General features: G+C 52.3%; 1 protein-coding gene across 1 annotated transcript; it reads left to right on the top strand.

Moving 5' to 3' along the window:
• The first annotated feature begins 432 nt into the window (after positions 1-432).
• On the top strand, positions 433-16,403 carry PRPSAP1 (phosphoribosyl pyrophosphate synthetase associated protein 1). Its single transcript, XM_008155024.3, has 10 exons — positions 433-857; positions 4,039-4,091; positions 5,040-5,106; positions 5,498-5,670; positions 8,257-8,372; positions 8,797-8,852; positions 9,558-9,703; positions 13,581-13,651; positions 14,660-14,806; positions 15,210-16,403. The coding sequence occupies exons 1-10, from the start codon at positions 688-690 to the stop codon at positions 15,366-15,368; spliced, it is 1,158 nt and encodes a 385-aa protein (XP_008153246.1). The 5' UTR covers positions 433-687; the 3' UTR covers positions 15,369-16,403.
• Positions 16,404-18,681: the final 2,278 nt, after the last annotated feature.

Here is an 18,681-nt window from a genome sequence, read left to right as displayed (position 1 = left end):
GGTTGGATCCCGGGGAATAAAGATCAGGCTCCCGAGTACACCACCTTTGGGGGGAACGTCAGTACTGCAGGCACCCAGCGGGGAATAACCCCGCCCTCCACCTCTTAACGCGAGCCCAGCTGAGCGCATGCGCCTGGCGGGGCTAGCGCGGTGACCATAGAGACGCAGAGCTAGATCGTCGGCCTCCTCGGTGGCAGACATTTTGGATCCTGGCAGGAAAGTTGGAGTGGGCTGGGACCACTACCAAGTCAGGCTGCACAGCCCAAGAACGTGACTGAAACAGACCTCCTGTGGGGCGGCAAAGTCCAGCAGCAGAGCGAACTCGTGATGCTTCTGTAGGGAGAACAGGCTGTTAGAGTGGTCCACCGCCTTGCCCTCATCCGAGATGGCGGCTCTGCGGACGCTCTAGCCGGCGCCTCTCGGTCTCCCGGATGCCCGGAGGGGGCGGCGGCCATCCCTCTGGGTCCCGGGAGGCTGCGGCGGCGTCGGTCGCAGCGAACGCGGGTTCCGCCAGAGCTCGTGTGGGTTTTGGTACGAGGAGCGTGAGGGTCTCGGACTCCCCTCTCCTGTGCCGGGCTGCTCGGCGCCTTCCCACCCGGGTCCCCGGGCGTCGCGGCCGCCTCAGTCGGAACCCCTCCCGGCTGCAGCCCGTCGCGGGCCGGCTGTAACTGCGCCTCGGGCCGGACGATGCCCAAGAAGCTGTTGCTGCTGCCGCCGCTCTCCGTGTCCTCGGCTTTCCGCGCCCCGCGAGTCAGCCCCGCTGCACGCCTGGCCATGAACGCCGCCCGCACCGGCTACCGAGTCTTCTCGGCCAACTCCACGGCCGCGTGCACCGAGCTGGCCAAGCGCATCACCGAGTAAGGGCGGCGGCGGGGGCGGGGGCGGGGACCACCCGGAAGCCCTCCTGCTCCTCTTTCCCTCCAGGTCCCCCGCCGGGCCGGAGGGTGATCCGGCCCCCTCGCCGGGCAGCTAGGGGCGGGGGTAACCGGTAGCCGAATCCTGCCCTTTGGGGGCCGGACCAACTCTTGGAGGTGACCGAAGGCGTCCCCCCCAGTTCTGCAGACTTTTGATGACTTAATACACCCCCACCCCCGCTGCTTGGACCGCTCTCCCTCCTTTCGTCACCCCAGAGCCACTGCCCAGGGCGGTGTGAGGATTCCGCAACCCCCGCGGGGAGCGCGTTGGAGAGGGGGCCCCGGGTCCGTGCACCGGGCTGGAGTTGACCTAGGAACCTGCTCATCGCCGTCCCCAAGCTTCCTCCAGGGGCCGGGGGCCGAAGTAGTTACACCCCGGAGGACCCGACGGGGCCCGGGGCCGCAGGAAGGCGGCAGGTTGGAGGGTTCCGGGTTCCCTGGGCACTCGGTGCCGCCGGGGAAGCCGAGGTGTAGGGGAGGGAGGGCCGAGAGCACGAGGCAGGTCCAGGCGAGCAGATTTGTGGGGGCTGGGGTAGAAACGAGGGTTCTCCCCGTGGTTTGCACGGCAGCGTTAGGTTGGGTCGGTCATTGGAGGTACAGTCGGTGCCTTTGCACGTCGGTGGTCTCCAGCGGCCTGGAGAGGCCTCCCCAGGCCCGCCCCTCCTCGCTCTGACACGGGGCCGGAGACTCCATTTTCCCGAACCTCATTTGTAAGACAGGGATGGTTCTGCCTGCGGGGCAGGAAGGTTGTGAGCAGGAGCCACATGTGGTATACGAAGCATGCGCGGAGCGGAGGCTCAGGGTGGCCCCCTGCATGGCACCGGCCTGCTAGGGGGCCTTTCTAGTGGGCTCTGGGGGGGACCCCGGAGCCCCACTGTGAAGGAGGAGCTTTCTGAGCCTCCAGGCAAACCTACGGATAAAAAGAAGAGCTTGTCTGTTGACATTTGAAGTCATTTTCACCTTTTAAGTAATTTACATTCAGCGCCTCTGGCGTTTCCTGGGTGGGACAAAAGCAGGGTTACATTTTTAAATTCCCGATGGAGGTGTAGAATGCTGACTTTCTGTCCAGCCGGAATGTTCAGTGAGAAGAGGGTAAAAACAATCCTTTTGCAATCGACTGCCCCGTTTCTGTTTGCACCCTCCGGCTGTTTGTCTTGTCTTTTTGAGGCTGAAATGCCAGCTCTGAAGAGGGAGCGGGCGGGTGTTTGTTTGGGGCCAGGTTCAGCCCGGACCTTGCTGAGAGAAAACAGAAAGTTGGCGGGCACTCCTTGTAATTATTATTCATCGTCACCCGGGGATAGGTTTCTGTTGATTTTATACTTAAAAAAATGTTTTTATTGATTTCAGGGAGAGGAAGGGAGAGGGAGCGATAGAAACATCAATGATGAGAGGGAGTCATCATCGGATCGGCTGCCTCCGGCACACGTCCTGCTGGGGGGCCGTTGGTGTAGGGGGGATGCTCCAGCCTCTGAGCCCCCCGGCCAGGGCGGAGGGCACATTTAAAATGTCACTGTTTTTTGTTTTGATATTAGGTTCTTCCCTGCCTTGGTCCAAAAAGGTTTTAAGTTACTGTGAATAATAAATATTTGTAATTACTTATCTTATCTGTTTCATATGTTGAGTTTCCCAGTAAGATTTTATTTGAACAAAGGGTTTTACTACTGAGCAAAGTTTGAGGATCATTAAATTGGATTGACCTCTGAGGTTATGATATTTTATTTCCAGGATTCCTTTCGGATCTAAGTGTCACGCAGGGATTTGAAAACTTGTTTGATGATGACGTTTATTAATAAAACAGGTGCACTACCCCCCCAGGATTTGTGGGGATTACATGTATGTTGTAATGAACCCCCTACCCTTCATCCAGCTTCCACACTTGGTTAATCTTGTTTCATCTACTCCACCTATCCCTCACCTTTTTGGACTAGAGTACTTAATGGTAAAGTAACACATATCAAAATTTACCATCTTAGCCATTTTATTTAATTATTTTTTAAAATAGATTTTTATTGATTTCAGAGAGGAAGGGAGAGGGAGAGAGATAGAAACATCAATGATGAAAGAGTATCATTGATCGGCTGCCTCCTGCATGCCCCCTACTGGGGATCGAGCCCGCAACCCAAGCATGTGCCCTTGGCCGGAACTGAACCCGGGACCTTCCAGTCCGCAGTCCAACGCTCTGTCCACTGAGCCAGACCAGCCAAGGCCATCTTGGCCGTTTTGAAGTGCACTGCTCAGTGGCATTAGGACATTCACACTGTTGTGCAACCTTCTCCACCAGCCATCTCCGGAACTCGTCTTCCCAAGCTGAAACTCTGAGCCCTTGAAACACTCCCCGCCCCGCCCCCCATCCCCTCCTCTCCCAGCCCCGTAGCCTCTCTTCTGCTTCCGTGTCTATGAATTGGCCTCTTCTCGGGACACCTATAAACAGAACCATGCAGTGTCTGTCTTTTGTGTCTGACTTGTCTTATAATTCTTTCTTCAAGGCTCATCCATGTTGCAGCATGTAGCAATGTAACAGAATTTCACTCCTTGTTCAGGCTGAGTAACTTGCCTGGCTGGAGTGTTGTTAAACAGATTCCAACCTTACATCATGTCACCGCACTCATGAAATGGTAACGCCCACCGGTCACAGCAAGACCCCACCATTAGTTCCTTAATAGCATCCAGCAGCAGCCCTAGTTCCCATCCCGGGTCCCTGATTGTCGCAAAAAGGGCTTTTCCTCCTCCATCTGTTCTCATCGATGCAGACAGGTTCGCTCTGCCTTTGGTTAATGGACCGAGTCTGTGTGCCTCTGCCGTGGAGGCGCTGACCTCTGGCGTGTGGTTCGGGAGTGACCGCAGTAGCCAAGTCCTTGTTTGGGACCGATTTTCCAGGACAGTTAGCGGTGAGAAAGCTGGGAGCTGGCCGAGCACCTCGGTGTGGGCTGCTCCAGGGAAGACCGTGCAGCCGGTGAGCGCGCCTGTGGGCGCCCACGCACCTTCAGTTCTTCGCGGATTGAACTTTCTCCTTGTTTTTGGCAAAGAATGCCGGCCTAGTCGTTCCAGTCTCTCCGTTACGCGTGCACGCGAACTGGACTTTCTTTGGGTGGGACACCCTCTAATTGCCTTTTCTCCCCCACAGGCGTCTTGGTGCTGAACTGGGGAAGTCCGTGGTGTATCAGGAGACCAATGGAGGTAAAGCCACACCGACTCGGAAGCAGCCTGTTCTCTGAGCTATGCCTCACCTGGCTGGCGTGTATTTAAAGGCGAATAGTACTCACGTCGAACACAGAAACATTTTCCTCTAACATTAGAGGGCACGTCATCATTCTGTGCTTCCCTCTAAATCTTGACTCCCGTGTTCTCCTGAAAGGCTCCTTTCCTCTTTTCCAAGATAATGCAGATATCCTGTCATTTGGGCTGAAAAAGGAGAGCGGAAGAGAGTTTTGTCTTCCGTGGTGGGCGGTGCTGGCGGACGCTCCCTGCTTTTACCTGTCCGCTGGCCAGCGGTGGCATCAAGAGAACCTGGGCATCGGCCTGTAGACCCGAGGGTCCCGGGCTAGATTCCATTCGAGGGCACGTACCTGGGTTGCAGGCTCCTCCCTGGCCTGGGCCCTGGTCAGGGCTCCTGCAGGAGGCAACCAAACGTGTTTCTCTCACATCGATGTTCCTCTCTGTCTGTCCCTCTCTCTCTCTAAAAAAGTCCTGGGAAAAATACCCTCGGGTGAGGATTAAAAAAGAGAGCGCAATCTGGTTCTAGGTGGTGGGGACAGTAAAAGCGCTTTCTGCTCTTCCACCTCCAAGTTCCTCTCCAGCGTCTGAAGACTTAGGCTAGCTACCTGCCTCCCCTGCCCTCGGGGTTCCCCAGGGAACCCTGACGTGAAGCGATCATGTCGAGGTCACTTTGCTGATGGCCGGTGGCCTAGGAATGCTGCCTCGTAAATCTCCTGGCGGGCGTGTACTTGCGGTTATACTGCCCTTAGTCCTCGCAAAGACAAGTTAGTATCCAGTGGTTTCGAATTCTTTTTTTAAAGTTGAAAGCCCGGATTCATGATCCCATGCTTCCTTTCTCTGTCTGAGCTCTAATTATCTATGGTATGAGTAGTGCTTTTCTTAAAGCTACAGGGCATTTTTATTTTTCAGAAACAAGAGTTGAAATAAAAGAATCTGTTCGAGGCCAAGATGTTTTCATTATACAGACAATCCCCAGGTGAGAGTTAGCACTGCTTTGACACAGTGCGTTATGGTTTCCTCTGAACAACAGTTCCGTGTTCTGGAAATCATAAATGTGTTTGCATGTTAAACAGTTTTCCTGAGTTTCCTGAGCCATTCTAGCAAATTCATAACCTGAGGAGAGGGACGTGGGACCCTCTGATTCATAGCAGGTGGGGACGGGGGGCAGTCTTGTTGGTCTGAGCCCCTGGCCTGTGGGGTGTGATGCTGTCCTCCGAGTAGATGTGTCAGAAATGAGACTTTCAGGACACCCCGCTGTTGCCGGCTGGTAAATGCCTGTAACACCCGTCGGGCAGCGTACGTTAAATTGCCAGGGGCGCATCAGTGACGCTAATGTTAATCCCCAAACACAACCTGCACTGTTTCAGAGATGTGAACACCGCCGTGATGGAGTTACTGATCATGGCGTACGCGCTGAAGACCGCCTGCGCCAGGAGTATCATTGGCGTCATCCCTTACTTCCCCTACAGCAAGCAGAGCAAGATGCGGAAGCGGGGCTCCATCGTGTGCAAGCTCCTGGCGTCTATGCTGGCGAAAGCGGGTGAGCTAGGGCTCCCCGCTGTCGGTTAGGGCTCCCCCCGCCTGAGCCTAGTCCGTACGCACGGATGGAGGGGAGGCCCACTTTCTCCAGGTGCCTCACTCAGCCTCCTGTCTCCTTGTGCACAGTGCTGGGTAGGGGGAGAGCGTAGGTAGGGGTCCTGCCTTTCCCTTCCCTCTTTGTCTTACCTCGGAGTGACATTGTCTGCGTCCGTGTTTTCTACTCCAGTCTTGGCCTTTGTCATCATTACGTCGTCTTCCTTCACGTTTCATCTTCATCACATTTTATTTTTATATATATATATTTTTTTAATACATTTTATTGCTTTTTTTAAAAAATATAAATATATTTTATTGATTTTTTACAGAGAGGAAGAGAGAGGGATAGAGAGCCAGAAACATCGATGAGAGAGAATCATCGATCAGCTGCCTCCTGCACACCCCCCACCGGGATGTGCCCGCAACCAAGGTACATGCCCTTGACCGGAATCAAACCTGGGACCCTTCAGTCCGCAGGCCAACGCTCTATCCACTGAGCCAAACCGGTTTTGGCCATTTTATTGCTTTTTTACAGAGAGGAAGGGAGAGGGATAGAGAGTTAGAAACATCGATCAGCTGCCTCCTGCACACCCCCTACTGAGTATGTGCCCGCAGCCAAGGTACATGCCCTTGACCGGAACCGAACCTGGGACCCTTGAGTCCGCAGGCTGACGCCCTATCCACTGAGCCAAACCGGTCAGGGCTCTTCATCACATTTTAACTGGCAATGTGGGCACTCCTGGCCTTCCGAGTTCCAGGCCTGGATTTCTGTCCTTGCCTCCTTGCTGAGCTTTATTCATGTGCACAACGTTACACTGGAGTTTTCTTTTGCTCCTCCTCCAGCTGACACTCCCCGTCCCCTTCCTGAGTGTCTGCGCAGCAGCTCATTTTCTTTGCTCTTATTCTAACGTGCTTTTGTAGCAGTGACGTTCTAGCTGGCCTGGGAATCAAATGTAATCGCACTTGACAATGATTAGAATGTCATTAGCCTGATGTTTATTTAAAGCTCTAACAAAGAAAAAAACAAACAGATTTGAGTCCTCAGAAACATATATCCCTTTTTGTTTAGCCCTGTTGATATTTCAGTCTGTCTTCTTGTTTTTCTATAAGAATATTTCATGGTGCCCTAACCGGTTTGGCTTAGTGGATAGAGCATCGGCCCGCAGACTGAGGGGTCCTGGGTTCGATTTCAGTCAAGGGCATGTACCTTGGTTGCGGGCACATCCCCAGCGGGGTTGTGCAGGAGGCGGCTGATCGATGTTTCTCTCTCATAGATGTTTCTGGCTCTCTATCTCTCTCCCTTCCTCTCTGTAAAAAATCAATAAAATAGCCGAAACCGGTTTGGCTCAGTGGATAGAGCGTCGGCCTGCGGACTCAAGGGTCCCAGGTTCAATTCCGGTCAAGGGCATGTACCTTGGTTGCGGGCACATCCCCAGTAGGGGGTGTGCAAGAGGCAGCCGATCGGTGTTTCTCTCTCATCGATGTTTCTAACTCTCTATCCCTCTCTCTTCCTCTCTGTAAAAAATCAATAAAATATATTTTAAAAAAAATCAATAAAATATATATATTTTTTAAAAAAGGAATATTTCATGGCCCGTTCTTTATTTCTGATAGAAATTGTTCTAGCCCTAACTGGTTTGGCTCAGTGGATAGAGCGTCGGCCTGCAGACTCAAGAGTCCCAGGTTCGATTCCGGTCAAGGGCATGTACCTTGGTTGCAGGCAGATCCCCAGTAGGGGGTGTGCAGGAGGCAGTGATCATTGTTTCTCTCTCATCGATGTTTCTAACTCTCTCTCCCTCTCCCTTCCTCTCTGTAAAAAAAAAAAAATAAAAAATTGTTCTAAACCTTTCAGTTTCTATCTTTGTATTACATGATTTATCTTTTTTTTAGTATGTACATTACTTTGTTTTTGCTTTCTTATTTCTTCTGCCTCAGCCACAGTCTTTTCACATTTCTTACTAAATTATTTAATCAAGGCCTTACTATTTTTACATCAATTTTTGCTTCGGTATTTATTAATTCCATCTTCGTATTTTTGCTTCTACCTGAGTTTTCTTGATTTTGAGGACCAAGCGAATAGTAATAGCAGCAGAGGAGGGCATGGCACGTCTCTCAGCTTCGGGCCTGTCTTTGAGGCAGGTTAGAGACGCCTTCACAGGAGGCTGCGCACGTTTTTTAGAAAGAGAGGAAGGGAGAGGGAGAGAGAGAGAAACATCAACAATGAGAGAGAATCATTGATTGGCTGCCTCCTGCACGCCCCCTACTGGGGATTGTGCAACCCAGGCCTGTGCTCTGACCAGGAATCGAACTGGGGACCTCTTAGTGCCCAGGTCAGTGCTCAACCACGGAGCCACACTGGCCAGGCTGGGCACATTCTTTAGTTCGTTAGGTTTTGTTAAGGTTGCAGATAAAGCCTATGACTCATGTGCTTGTTAACAGTACCCCCGGCCTCCAGTCTTCGATAGGAAACAGGAGCTGGGCGTCTAGTGTGTGTCCCCTGTAGTCACTAACTTCAGGGGTGAACTTGTAATTCTTTGTTTTAAAATTTCAGGTTTAACTCACATTATCACTATGGACCTTCACCAAAAGGAAATCCAAGGCTTTTTCAGCTTTCCCGTGGACAACCTCCGAGCCTCACCTTTCCTGCTTCAGTACATCCAGGAAGAAGTGAGGAGCCGCCCGCACCCCCGTCCTCCATGCAGTTGCTCTCTGGTGTCCCATTTCCACATGGAAAGGCACATCACGTGACCTTCCCCTTAGTCTGATCCTGAGGCAGCCAGAGAGGGTCAGCACTTAGGCCTGGAGGGTTTCAGAGTTCAGAGACGTAAATAGGGATTTCCTTCTAAGTATCTTTAGCAGTTGGCTTACGTTTTCTTAAATGAAGGTTTTAAGAATTAATTACTTTTTTTTCTTCTTGATGTAACAGTATTTTTAATGATGTTAATTGGTAAGTGTTAAAATTCTAAAATGTGTGAATGAAATTCTAGCATATATGATTGCTAGTGTGGATTGTTGTTATAAGAGGAAAGAATGTAATACCAGCATCCAGGCATAACTTTTCAGTATTTTCTTATTTTTCCTCCAAATCTAGATTCCAAATTACAGAAACGCAGTCATTGTAGCTAAGTCTCCTGATGCTGCAAAAAGGTAACTGCTCCAGATACTTACGCGAGCCCTGGCGGGTGCTCTCGGAGGTCGGAGCGAGCTGCTCTGGTGTCTAGGGGCTGTCCTGTGGCGGCCGGGAAGGCTCATTGGCCTGGACTCTCGCCTCATCGCCGATAATGAAGTGCTTCCTTCACAGTCTCAGGAAAAGGAAGGCAGAGGGCTACGAGCACTTTCCAGGCGGGGGTTTATTGTTGTTGTTTTTTAAATAAGTCTTTATTGATTTCAGAGAGGAAGGGAGAGGGAGATAGAAACATCAATGATGAGGATCATTGATCAGCTGCCTCCTGCACGCCCCACACTGGGGATCGAGCCTGAAACCCGGGCCTGTGCCCTGACCAGGAATCGAACCATGACCTCCTGGTTCGTAGGTCGACACTTAACCACTGAGCCACGCCAGCGGGGCAGCAGTGATTTTTAAGAGACCTTTTTCAACCAAGTTTTTTCTTCTGAAGAAGAGTTAGATTATTGGGCAAAGGCTAGAACCAGAATGATCTAGAATCAGACACTCGCCCACATCGCAGCTCTCATGCCCCTGGAGGCTTTTACTCTGGTTCTGTTTTGTATAAATAATTCCCTTGTGAGTCCCTAAGAGGTGGGATGATGCTTCCATTTGTGATTAATAAAGTGGGGGAATAGTGACGTGGGTTTTCTCCCGGACGCTCACCGTCTCGCTCGTCCTTCTCTCAGGGCCCAGTCATACGCGGAGAGACTCCGGCTGGGCCTGGCTGTGATCCACGGGGAGGCTCAGTGCACCGAGCTGGACATGGACGACGGCCGCCACTCCCCCCCGATGGTCAAAAACGCCACGGTCCACCCCGGCCTGGAGCTGCCGTGTGAGTCGCTCTCTTTCTCACTTTATTTGGAAACTGAGGAACGTCTGCGATGACATGAATGGCTAGGAATTAATACTTGGGTGGACCTGCCGTCTGGGTATTTTTAATTAACTGGATGGTATTGCGTTGATTTCGCCGTTTGTGAAAGGAGGTTGTAGACACATTTGCAGGGTGTGTAAGGCAATCGAGAGGGGGTGAGATCACTTGAGCTGTAGTAGGAAAGTGTGTGTGCGCTCTGAAGCCTAAGCTTTTCTCTCTTGGGCGCTGGGCACTGGGCACCGCTGGTCAGATACCAGGCTTCGGTGATCGGGAGCTTTCGCCCTGAGTTAGTCACGGAGCTGATGACCTGAGGACCGACAGACTAACTAACCAAGCCGTGTGGAGGCTGTGTGTTTCCATGGAACTTTTGAGTGGCAATAACCAGCATTCTAAACGGAAGATATATTATGCTTTTTATATCCGAGGAAGGAGTTTATTTTCTCTTAAATATATGTATCCATTTGCCATGCCTCAGAAACATACAGACCTGCACAGGTGCAAGTAGTAGAAAGCTCACACTCAGGTCATTTCAGACGGCCCCTGTCTGAGGTGTAAACATTCTCATGTTATAACGATCAGACGCAGGAAACTGACCTTGTTAAATTCTCTTGTCCCGTCTTCAGACCTTACTCAGGTTTTATCAGCCGTCCCACCAATGTCCTTCAGAACAGAAGAGAATGTCCTTTTCTGGACTGGCACCCAACAGAAGGGGACTCGCTGCGCTCAGCCGTCACTTCTCTTTAGTCTCCGTTTGTCCAGAACGCACCTCTGTTCTCTCGTGACCTGATTCTCCTGAGGAGGACAGGCCAGTTGCTTTGTCGAGTATTCCTCAATTGGGGCACGTTGTTTCCTCGTGATTAGTTATTACTGTGGTTGTTGTCAAATGGTGATCTTCCGAGTTCCCCTCCCCCTCCTGGTTCATTCCTCTGTGTCAGTATGGATTTGTAGAGTCTTGTTTTATTGAGTGTGTTACAAGCTAATTCATTGCTACTACCAGTATTTTTTTTTTTTTAAAGAATGTTTTCATTTTATTTTTTTATTAATCCTCACCCAAGGATATTTTTCCATTGATTTTTAGAGAGAGTGGAAGGGATGGGGAGAGACAGAGAAAGATAAACATCCATGTGAGAGACACACATCAAACCCTTGCCTCCCGCACACACCCCTGCAACTGAGGTATGTGCCCTTGACTGGAATTGAACCTGGGATCCTTCAGTCTGCGGGCCCACGCTCTAACCGGCCAGGGCAGAGAGCAGTCTTACACATGGGGTAGTGGAAGCACCCTTTACCCCTTGTCTTCACAGTACATCACTTTTACTGATACTTTAATTTAAAAAAAATTTTTTTTATTGATTTCAGAGAGGAAAGGAGAGGCAGAGAGAGATAGAAACATCAGTGATGAGAGAGAATCAGTGATTGGCTGCCTCCTGCACGCCCCCCACTGGGGATCGAGCCCAAAACCCAGGCATGTGCCCTGACTGGAAATTGAACCATGACCTCCTGGTTCATAGGTCGACGCTCAACCACTGAGCCACACCAGCTGGGCTGAAATTTCAAATGTTTGGTATTTTATTTTCTGGGAAAGCTGTTGGGGAAAAGTTGTAAGCCTGCCCGGCACTATTTTTCCTGTTGACCCTGTAATAAAGCTTGTCTCTGTTTTTAGGAGACATCAAGGTACGTGTTCAGTTTTAGCTCGTTATGGGCAAGGAATGGGCCATGGGGAGCCAGGCTTGCTTTTTAAAAGCCCTCGGAAGCCTAGGCCTCGTCCTCGCTGAGCGCTTTCTCCTTTCAGACTGACAGGTGTGTGGGGAGAGGCAGGTCAGAGAGCCGCGAACGGAGCCTGGTTTTCTGCCTCAGACTAGAGCTAATTCTCTGTTGATCTTTAATGAGGGATCCTGGCTGGCAACCTTTGTCTTTTTTACAGAGAAAAGTGGTCAAGAAAAGGGGCCAGCTCTGTTTCAGGGGTGGTCGGGTTCCTTAAAGCCAGGATTTGAGGAGTTCTTTCCTAACGGCGGTGATGTACTTTCTTCCTCTGGGCGATGAGACTTTCTGACTGGCCAGAGTCAAGAAATTGCCCTTGTTTCTGGGATGGGGCAGCAGGAGAGGCCGGCTGAAATGGGCCAGGGAGACAGTGCTGCCTTCAACTCGGCTGATTGCTGGAGAGGCACAGCCCCTGCTGGTCGAGGTTTACGGTGCCCGTAGGCAGGATCGGCTGAACTGGGCTGTTGCTGGTAATTACCACACGGCTGGTAACTACTCACCGGTCTGATCGCTCTGAGTATCACTCCTCTCTCTCCCACCACCAGCTTAAGAAACGTTTCAGAGCAGGAAGCAGCTTTCGAAAGCGCAGGGACCAGCCTGTCCTTCCGAGGACACCTCCTCTGCGGCGCGCTCTCGGCGCTCTGCTCTGTCCCCTCGTTTGTTCTGTGCCCGATGGGCCTTTTCCGGGCAGGAATTTGTAGTGAGAAGCCTCTACTCTGAGGCTGATCAAACCCGGAAGCCCGGGGACTCGTACTTATTGTTCTCCAGTTCCTTACTGGCAGGAAACTGGTTATGGCCTCGTGTTGGTAGGTCACGCTGTCCGGTGACGGTCATCTGGGAGAAAACTTTCCCTGGTCATTGTCTGCGGAGTGGCATTCCCCGTGCATTTCCCCGTGCGTCCCCGCGGCGGGCGTTTCCCTGGTGGTGGTGGGCGGTGCTGGCTCTCCTCGCGCTGCGCCCCGTCCTTACACCTGTGCCAGCCGGACCGGTGGCGGCCAGGCTCCGCTGGGCAGTGCTGTGTGCAACAGGCGCACCAACTTCCCAAGACTGAGTCTGAAAACCATGTAAAACATCGCTAGTAAATTTGCATATTGATTACACATTGAAATAATATTTTGGCTATATTGGGTAAAATAAAATATTCACTTCACATATGTGATTTTACTTTTTAATGTGGCTACTAAAACTGCAGAGTTATATGTCACCGTCTGTTTCTTTTCTTTTTTTTTTTTTTTCATTTAAAAAAAATATATTTTATTGATTTTACAGAGAGGAAGGGAGAGGGATAGAGAGTTAGAAACATCGATGAGAGAGAAATATCGATCAGCTGCCTCCTGCACAACCCCCACTGGGGATGTGTCCGCAACCAAGGTACATGCCCTTGACCGGAATCGAACCTGGGACCTTTCAGTTCGCAGGCCGACACTCTATCCACTGAGCCAAACCTGTTTCGGCTCAATCATGCATTTTTTACAAAGTTCACTTCAGCCAAACATCAACCAAATCACATCTGTATTTGTAAAAGTGATGTAATGAAATGTATTCAAATAATATGAATAACTGCAAACTACCCTGGTCAGTATTGTTCTGTTGAGCATCCTCCCATACACTGAAATGTCATGCTTTCCATTCGTGGTCAGGGCATATACCCAGGTTTCTTTTCTTTTCTTTTTTTTGAATTTTTAAAATTGCTTTCAGAGAGGAAGGGAGAGGGGGAGAGAGAGAGAAACATCACTGATGAGAGAGAATCATTGATTGGCTGCCTCCTGCACGCCCCTCACCGGGGAGTGAGCCCGCAACCTGGGCATGTGCCCTTGGACTGAGAATTGAACATGACCTGGTTCATAGGTTGATGCCCAACCACGGAGCCACGCCAGTGGGGCTCACCGTCCGTTCCTGCCAGACAACGTGCTCTAGACAGGCCGTTTCTGAGGGACCCCTGGCTCCTTGCAGAGGCATCTGCTGCTTTTTTTGGTCTACAGTGGCTTTGCCACACTCCCAGACGGGGAGGCTGGCTGTGGTCACGGCTACTTAGTGATGCTGACTAACTGGGCTTGTCGTTTGTGTCGTTTTGTAGTGATGATGGCCAAAGAGAAGCCGCCGATAACCGTGGTGGGAGACGTCGGCGGGAGCATCGCCATCATAGTGGTATGGCCGCGCGTCTTCCTGCGCAGAGCGGGCACCCCTGGCTCTCATAGCTTGTTTCACTTCGGGTTGTGTTTCCAGTAACGATGATGGACTTAAATGGATCCGTCTTTCCTTTCTCGCCCAAACGCCTAGGATAAAGAGAGATTTTTATGGAGGTGAACAGGGATTATTATAACCGACCGCTGTAAGGAGAACTTGGTAACTCCCATAAGCAAGTTCACCCCATAAGTGACCTTTGTCTTATGGGCTGTGGGTCCCATCAAAGCAGCTGCGTCCTCACCTTAAGCTTTAGGGCGGAGAGGTGAACTAAGGAGGAGCCGTTCCATTTAAAAATAGATCTTTGTGTTGGTTTCAGAGGGGAAGGGAGAGGGAGAGGGAGAGAGATATCAGTGATGAGAGAGAAACGTGATTGGCCGCCCCCTCACGCCCCACACTAGGGATGGAGCCTGCGACCTGGGCACATGCCCTGACTGGGAATTGAATTGTGACCTCCTGGTTCATACATAGGTTGGTGCTCAACCACGGAGCCATGCTGGCCAGGCAGAGCTGTTCCATTTCTATAGGGAACAAGTGTCTCATTCTGCAAACCTGAACGTGTTCTATGTGCTCTAAGCGCCTTCGCTGGGCCCGAGGACGGTCCTCGCAGTGGCTCACTTTGTTACTGTGTACCCCCCCCCCCATCCCCCCCCCCCCCCCCGCCGTCTAACTTTCTCGGGAAAGTACAGGGTCGCTGGCTGTGGGACATCGATCTGACATTGGACACAGGAAATGAGCCTGGGTCGTAAACTCCAGCTGTGAATGTCACGTGACTGTGAGGCGTTGTTGCTCTTTGCACCGACAGCCAGGCCCAGTGCGGTCCGCGCAGTCCTCTTGCCATGGCGGGGCGTGCGACCTCTGCCCGGGTGGATGGCTCTGCTGGTGACCTGCGTCCTCTGAGACGGGTGCCGGGAAGGGCAGAGAGTGTGTCCTCGGGCGGGGCCCGGAGCTCCTTCCCCCGTCTCTTCTCAGGATGACATCATTGATGATGTGGAAAGCTTCGTTGCTGCTGCAGAGATCCTGAAAGAGAGAGGCGCTTACAAGATCTACGTCATGGCCACCCACGGCATCCTGTCTGCAGAGGCCCCCCGCCTGATCGAGGAGTCCTCCATCGATGAGGTCTGTCTGTCTGCGGGGCTCGAACACTTAGCGTAGGTGCGGGCTCGCTGCCTCTTCTGTGAGTAATGACGGGACTCAGCCAGCGTGGCTCGCCCTCTCCCGAGGGCCTGTCCTGGCCAGCGTCTGTGTACTCAGTGCAATTCGTGCTTCCGTACGGTTTGGTGCCCAAGGAGCGTTCTCCTCCATGCAGCGCAGGGCTCACCCTGTCTCCTGCATACAAGACCGTGGCGCTCAGAACCTTAGTTCGGAACCACGAGACCCCTCCCGTGTGTGAAGTTGGTTAGTCTAGTTTGTAAACACCACTCAGCGGACTAAGGTTTTGTGAGTTGGGACTTGGGCTGGGAATACTAAATGTTGGATAAACGCCAGTTACCATGCTTGTTCCCATTGCTGCCATGGCCAGGTGGTGGTGACCAACACTGTCCCTCACGAGGTGCAGAAGCTCCAGTGCCCCAAGATCAAGACGGTGGACATCAGCCTGATCCTTTCTGAGGCCATCCGCAGGATCCACAACGGGGAGTCCATGGCCTACCTCTTCCGGAACATCACTGTGGATGACTAGCGCTCACGGTGGCCTTGACCTGGGCCTCCTGAGGAGAACAGTGCCATCAGTTATGTACATGGTGTTTCCTTTCAACGGAGGCAGAGCGTCTCTCCCGTCAAGCTTGGTCGGTGGGAGGCATTAAGATAGTCAAGAGGGAGACAGCGCTAACGGATAAATGGCCTTAAATGTGTGCCCTCACCATCCTGTTCCTTCAAGGAACGTCACCAGCACTTTCCTGAGAAGAACCAGAGCCGATGGTGTTGGAAGGACTTAGCGGCAGGCCGTCCTAACTCGGGAACTGCATTCAGTTGTTGCAGCCGCAGGGAATGCGTGTTCCTGTTCCGCCTGGGGCGGGAAGCCGAGTGCTTCCATCCAACTGTTTCCATCCAACTGTCCTCGCCTTAGGCAGCCGCAGGCGAACCTTCTGGAGAGACTGCTGCAGCCGGTGAGCAGCCAGGCGTGCGCAGGGTTGCTCCCCAGCAAGGACGCAGGTCGGAGAATGGCGCCCTCTCTGGGCGTGTGCCTTGCACAAATGAAAGGCTCTCTTGTCTTGCTGGTCTCCACGCCATTGCACAGCCACCCACTGGCGTGCCTCCTGGGGACTAACTTGGTCCAGACTCTGCAGGAGACGAGGGATGCAGTCAAGGGGTGGGGTCCGTGGTGGGCCCAGTCCCGGGCAGGAGTCTTCCGCAGGTCCTGTCGCTCCTGCCCATTGGAGTGAAATCCTCACTGAATAAGATGGTGAAGATCTAAATTTGTAAAACACAACGGATTGTACGTTTCCCAGTTATAGGTGACACTGTTTATTGAATCACTTAGAACTGCACTTGGCCTTTCTACCCAGCATTTAAAATGACACAATCAGAACCCTGACTTACACCCATGTGTCAGGGAGACCTGGCTGCAGTGTGGTATAAACTTCCCACCCTCTGGTCCGCCCCGGGTCAGGGCTGAGGGCAGCGACGGGAAGGAGGGCGTCTGCCCGCCGTGACCTGGAATTGCTCGATGGGTCTGGTAGTTCCTCGGAGACAATAAAGGCCAATTTGCACATTTTGTACAGTTGTGTTTCTCGGCAGGGAAGTTTTGTTGACTTTAAAATATAAATATATATATCATTATTTCAGAGAGGAAAGGAGAGAGAAACATCAACGATGAAAGAAAATCATTGATTGGCTGCCTCCTGCACGTCCCCCACTGGGGATCGAGCCCATCACCCAGGCACGTGCCCTGACCGGGAAGCGAACCCTGACCTCTTGGTTCCTAGGTCGATGCTCAACCACTGAGCCACGCCAGCCGGGCTCGTTGACATTTTTATCCCTTTACTAAGGACTAGAAAAGTTCCCAGCCCACAGGCAAGACTTTGAGCCCATCAGCTTTTCAAGCGTACAAGTAGGCTGCTGCTGTTAACAGGCCAGGTGGGGGCATTTTGAGCAAAGAACTTAACTATGAAATGGTGAGCGTGGGTAGAGGAAGAGCCACAGGCTTCCTCAGGAGACCTGTTCCTAGCTCAGGCAGACGGCTCGTCATTCCTGGCCTCTGTCGTCCACAGTATAAAGAGGTTTGGAATTGAAAGCAAAGGTCCTTTCAACCAAATTCCATTTATACCTCCATTTAATATTTCCCCAAGTGACGTACTTAGTGAAAGCATGTAGTAGAATATATTTCCTGGGATTAGAATGAGGGTATATTAGATAAGCCCTTCCCACTGGCATTTAGAAAGTCCTCATGTGCATACCAAGTCTCGGATGAAAACGAAAACGGGCCCGGCTGGTGCGGCTCAGTGGTTGAGCATGGCTCTATGAACTAGGAGGTCACTGTTCCATTCGCCCTCGGGGCACATGGCTTGGTCCCCAGTAGGGGGCGAGCAGCGGGCAGCCAAGCCATGCAGAATCACTGATGAGTGATTCTCCTCATTGATGTTTCTCTCTCTCTGAAATCAATAACAATACATTTTAAGAAGAAATAAGATGAAAACAGGAGCTGCATTGCAGCCGTGGCTAGTGAAGGAGCAGTAACCGTGCTGTGGGAAGTCACTGAACTCGGGATTGAGAGCCCACCCGCCGCAGCTTCCAGATGGGCCAGGCCCGATCCAAGGCTGTGACTGCTCTGGCCTTAAGCTTTACAAGGCGATCGCGTGGGTGCACAGAGAGTGTGCAAAGAGTTTGTGCTTTTGAAGATGACAACCGCCTGCGGGCCTTGTGCCAGGCGCTGGGAATGTAACGGTGAACAGTCCTTCGGGGAGTTAGACTCGTGTTTGTTTCATTGGTGGTGTTTTTGTAATCCTCACCTTAGGGTATTATTTCCATTGATTTTTAAAGAGAGTGGGGGGCGGGGGGAGATATGATGTGAGAGAGATACATCGACTGGTGCACACGCCCCAACCGGGGCCAGAGATCAAACCTGCAACTAAGGCACATGCCCTTGATCAGGAATCAAACCCCAGACCCTTCAGTCTGTGGGTCGACACACTAACCACTGAGCAAAACAGCCAGGGCTAGACTTATCTTTAACTCCATTTCCAGGGAAACACTGCTTTTGTGGAGGGTGAGGGAAGGGGGGTGTCCATAAAGGGTTTCAGTGACATTGTACCTGCTCAGACTAGACTAAATTTGAATTTGAAAGCAGTTAAAACAGTGCGTGCAGATGAGCTGTCTGGAAGAGGGGGGCGGGGATGCTCTGAGGTAAATTAGCACCAACAAGGTCTAATTGGGCAGCAGAAAAGGCCTGTCTGCTGAGTGGGCTTTTCTGTTACCCTCCCTTCTGGTTGTGCAAAATGAGGGGAACTGTCCCCAAGAGGCCAAGGACTCAGGACCGCAGTAGGTTTGTGCCACTGCTCTGCATAACGCCAGGAAGCCTTGGTGGCCTTCAGAGGGAGTGAATCCTGGGCCTTTGGAGGCTGCGGGAGGCTGCCCTCTGGGTGAGCCTCAGGATGCCTCCCCTCCCCAAACCCATGTGGGTGCTCCCTGCTGAAAACGCCTTGGGACAGCCCCACGCCCCCTCTCCTGGGAGCTTTTACTGAGAATAAAAAGCAGCGGCGCCTTGGAGTGTGGCCAACCAAGCCTTCCCCAGATTCCTTAGCGCGTGGGCCGGTCCCCACAGGCTGCGTCCCGCGTCCCGCGCACTCCTCGCCCCTCGGCGCCGCGCGTGCGCTCTTCCGCGCGCCGAACCACACAACGGGGTCGGCCGCCCACCGCGCGATCCAAACGTCCACCGACTCCCTCCGAAGGGGAGGGCAGCCCTGGGCTCCAGCAGAGACGACCGGACGGCGGACGGTTGGCGGGGACCCCACCCCGCCCGGGAGGCGGGCGCTCCTCTCGGTCCTCCGGGCAGG

This window comes from Eptesicus fuscus, chromosome 20, assembly GCF_027574615.1.
Source record: "Eptesicus fuscus isolate TK198812 chromosome 20, DD_ASM_mEF_20220401, whole genome shotgun sequence".
Lineage (NCBI taxonomy): Eukaryota > Metazoa > Chordata > Mammalia > Chiroptera > Vespertilionidae > Eptesicus > Eptesicus fuscus.
The sequence above is the reverse complement of the archived record's forward strand: the minus strand, read 5'-3'. Positions and strand labels throughout refer to the sequence as shown.

What these genes read in the sequence shown, in the direction of transcription:
- PRPSAP1 (XM_008155024.3), top strand. Translation starts at nt 688, where the DNA reads ATGCCCAAGAAGCTGTTGCTGCTGCCGCCGCTCTCCGTGTCCTCGGCT. An exon ending in GTATCAGGAGACCAATGGAG is followed by an intron (nt 4,092 to 5,039) that starts GTAAAGCCACAC and finishes TTTATTTTTCAG; the next exon opens with AAACAAGAGTTGAAATAAAA. An exon ending in CCCCGGCCTGGAGCTGCCGT is followed by an intron (nt 9,704 to 13,580) that starts GTGAGTCGCTCT and finishes GTCGTTTTGTAG; the next exon opens with TGATGATGGCCAAAGAGAAG.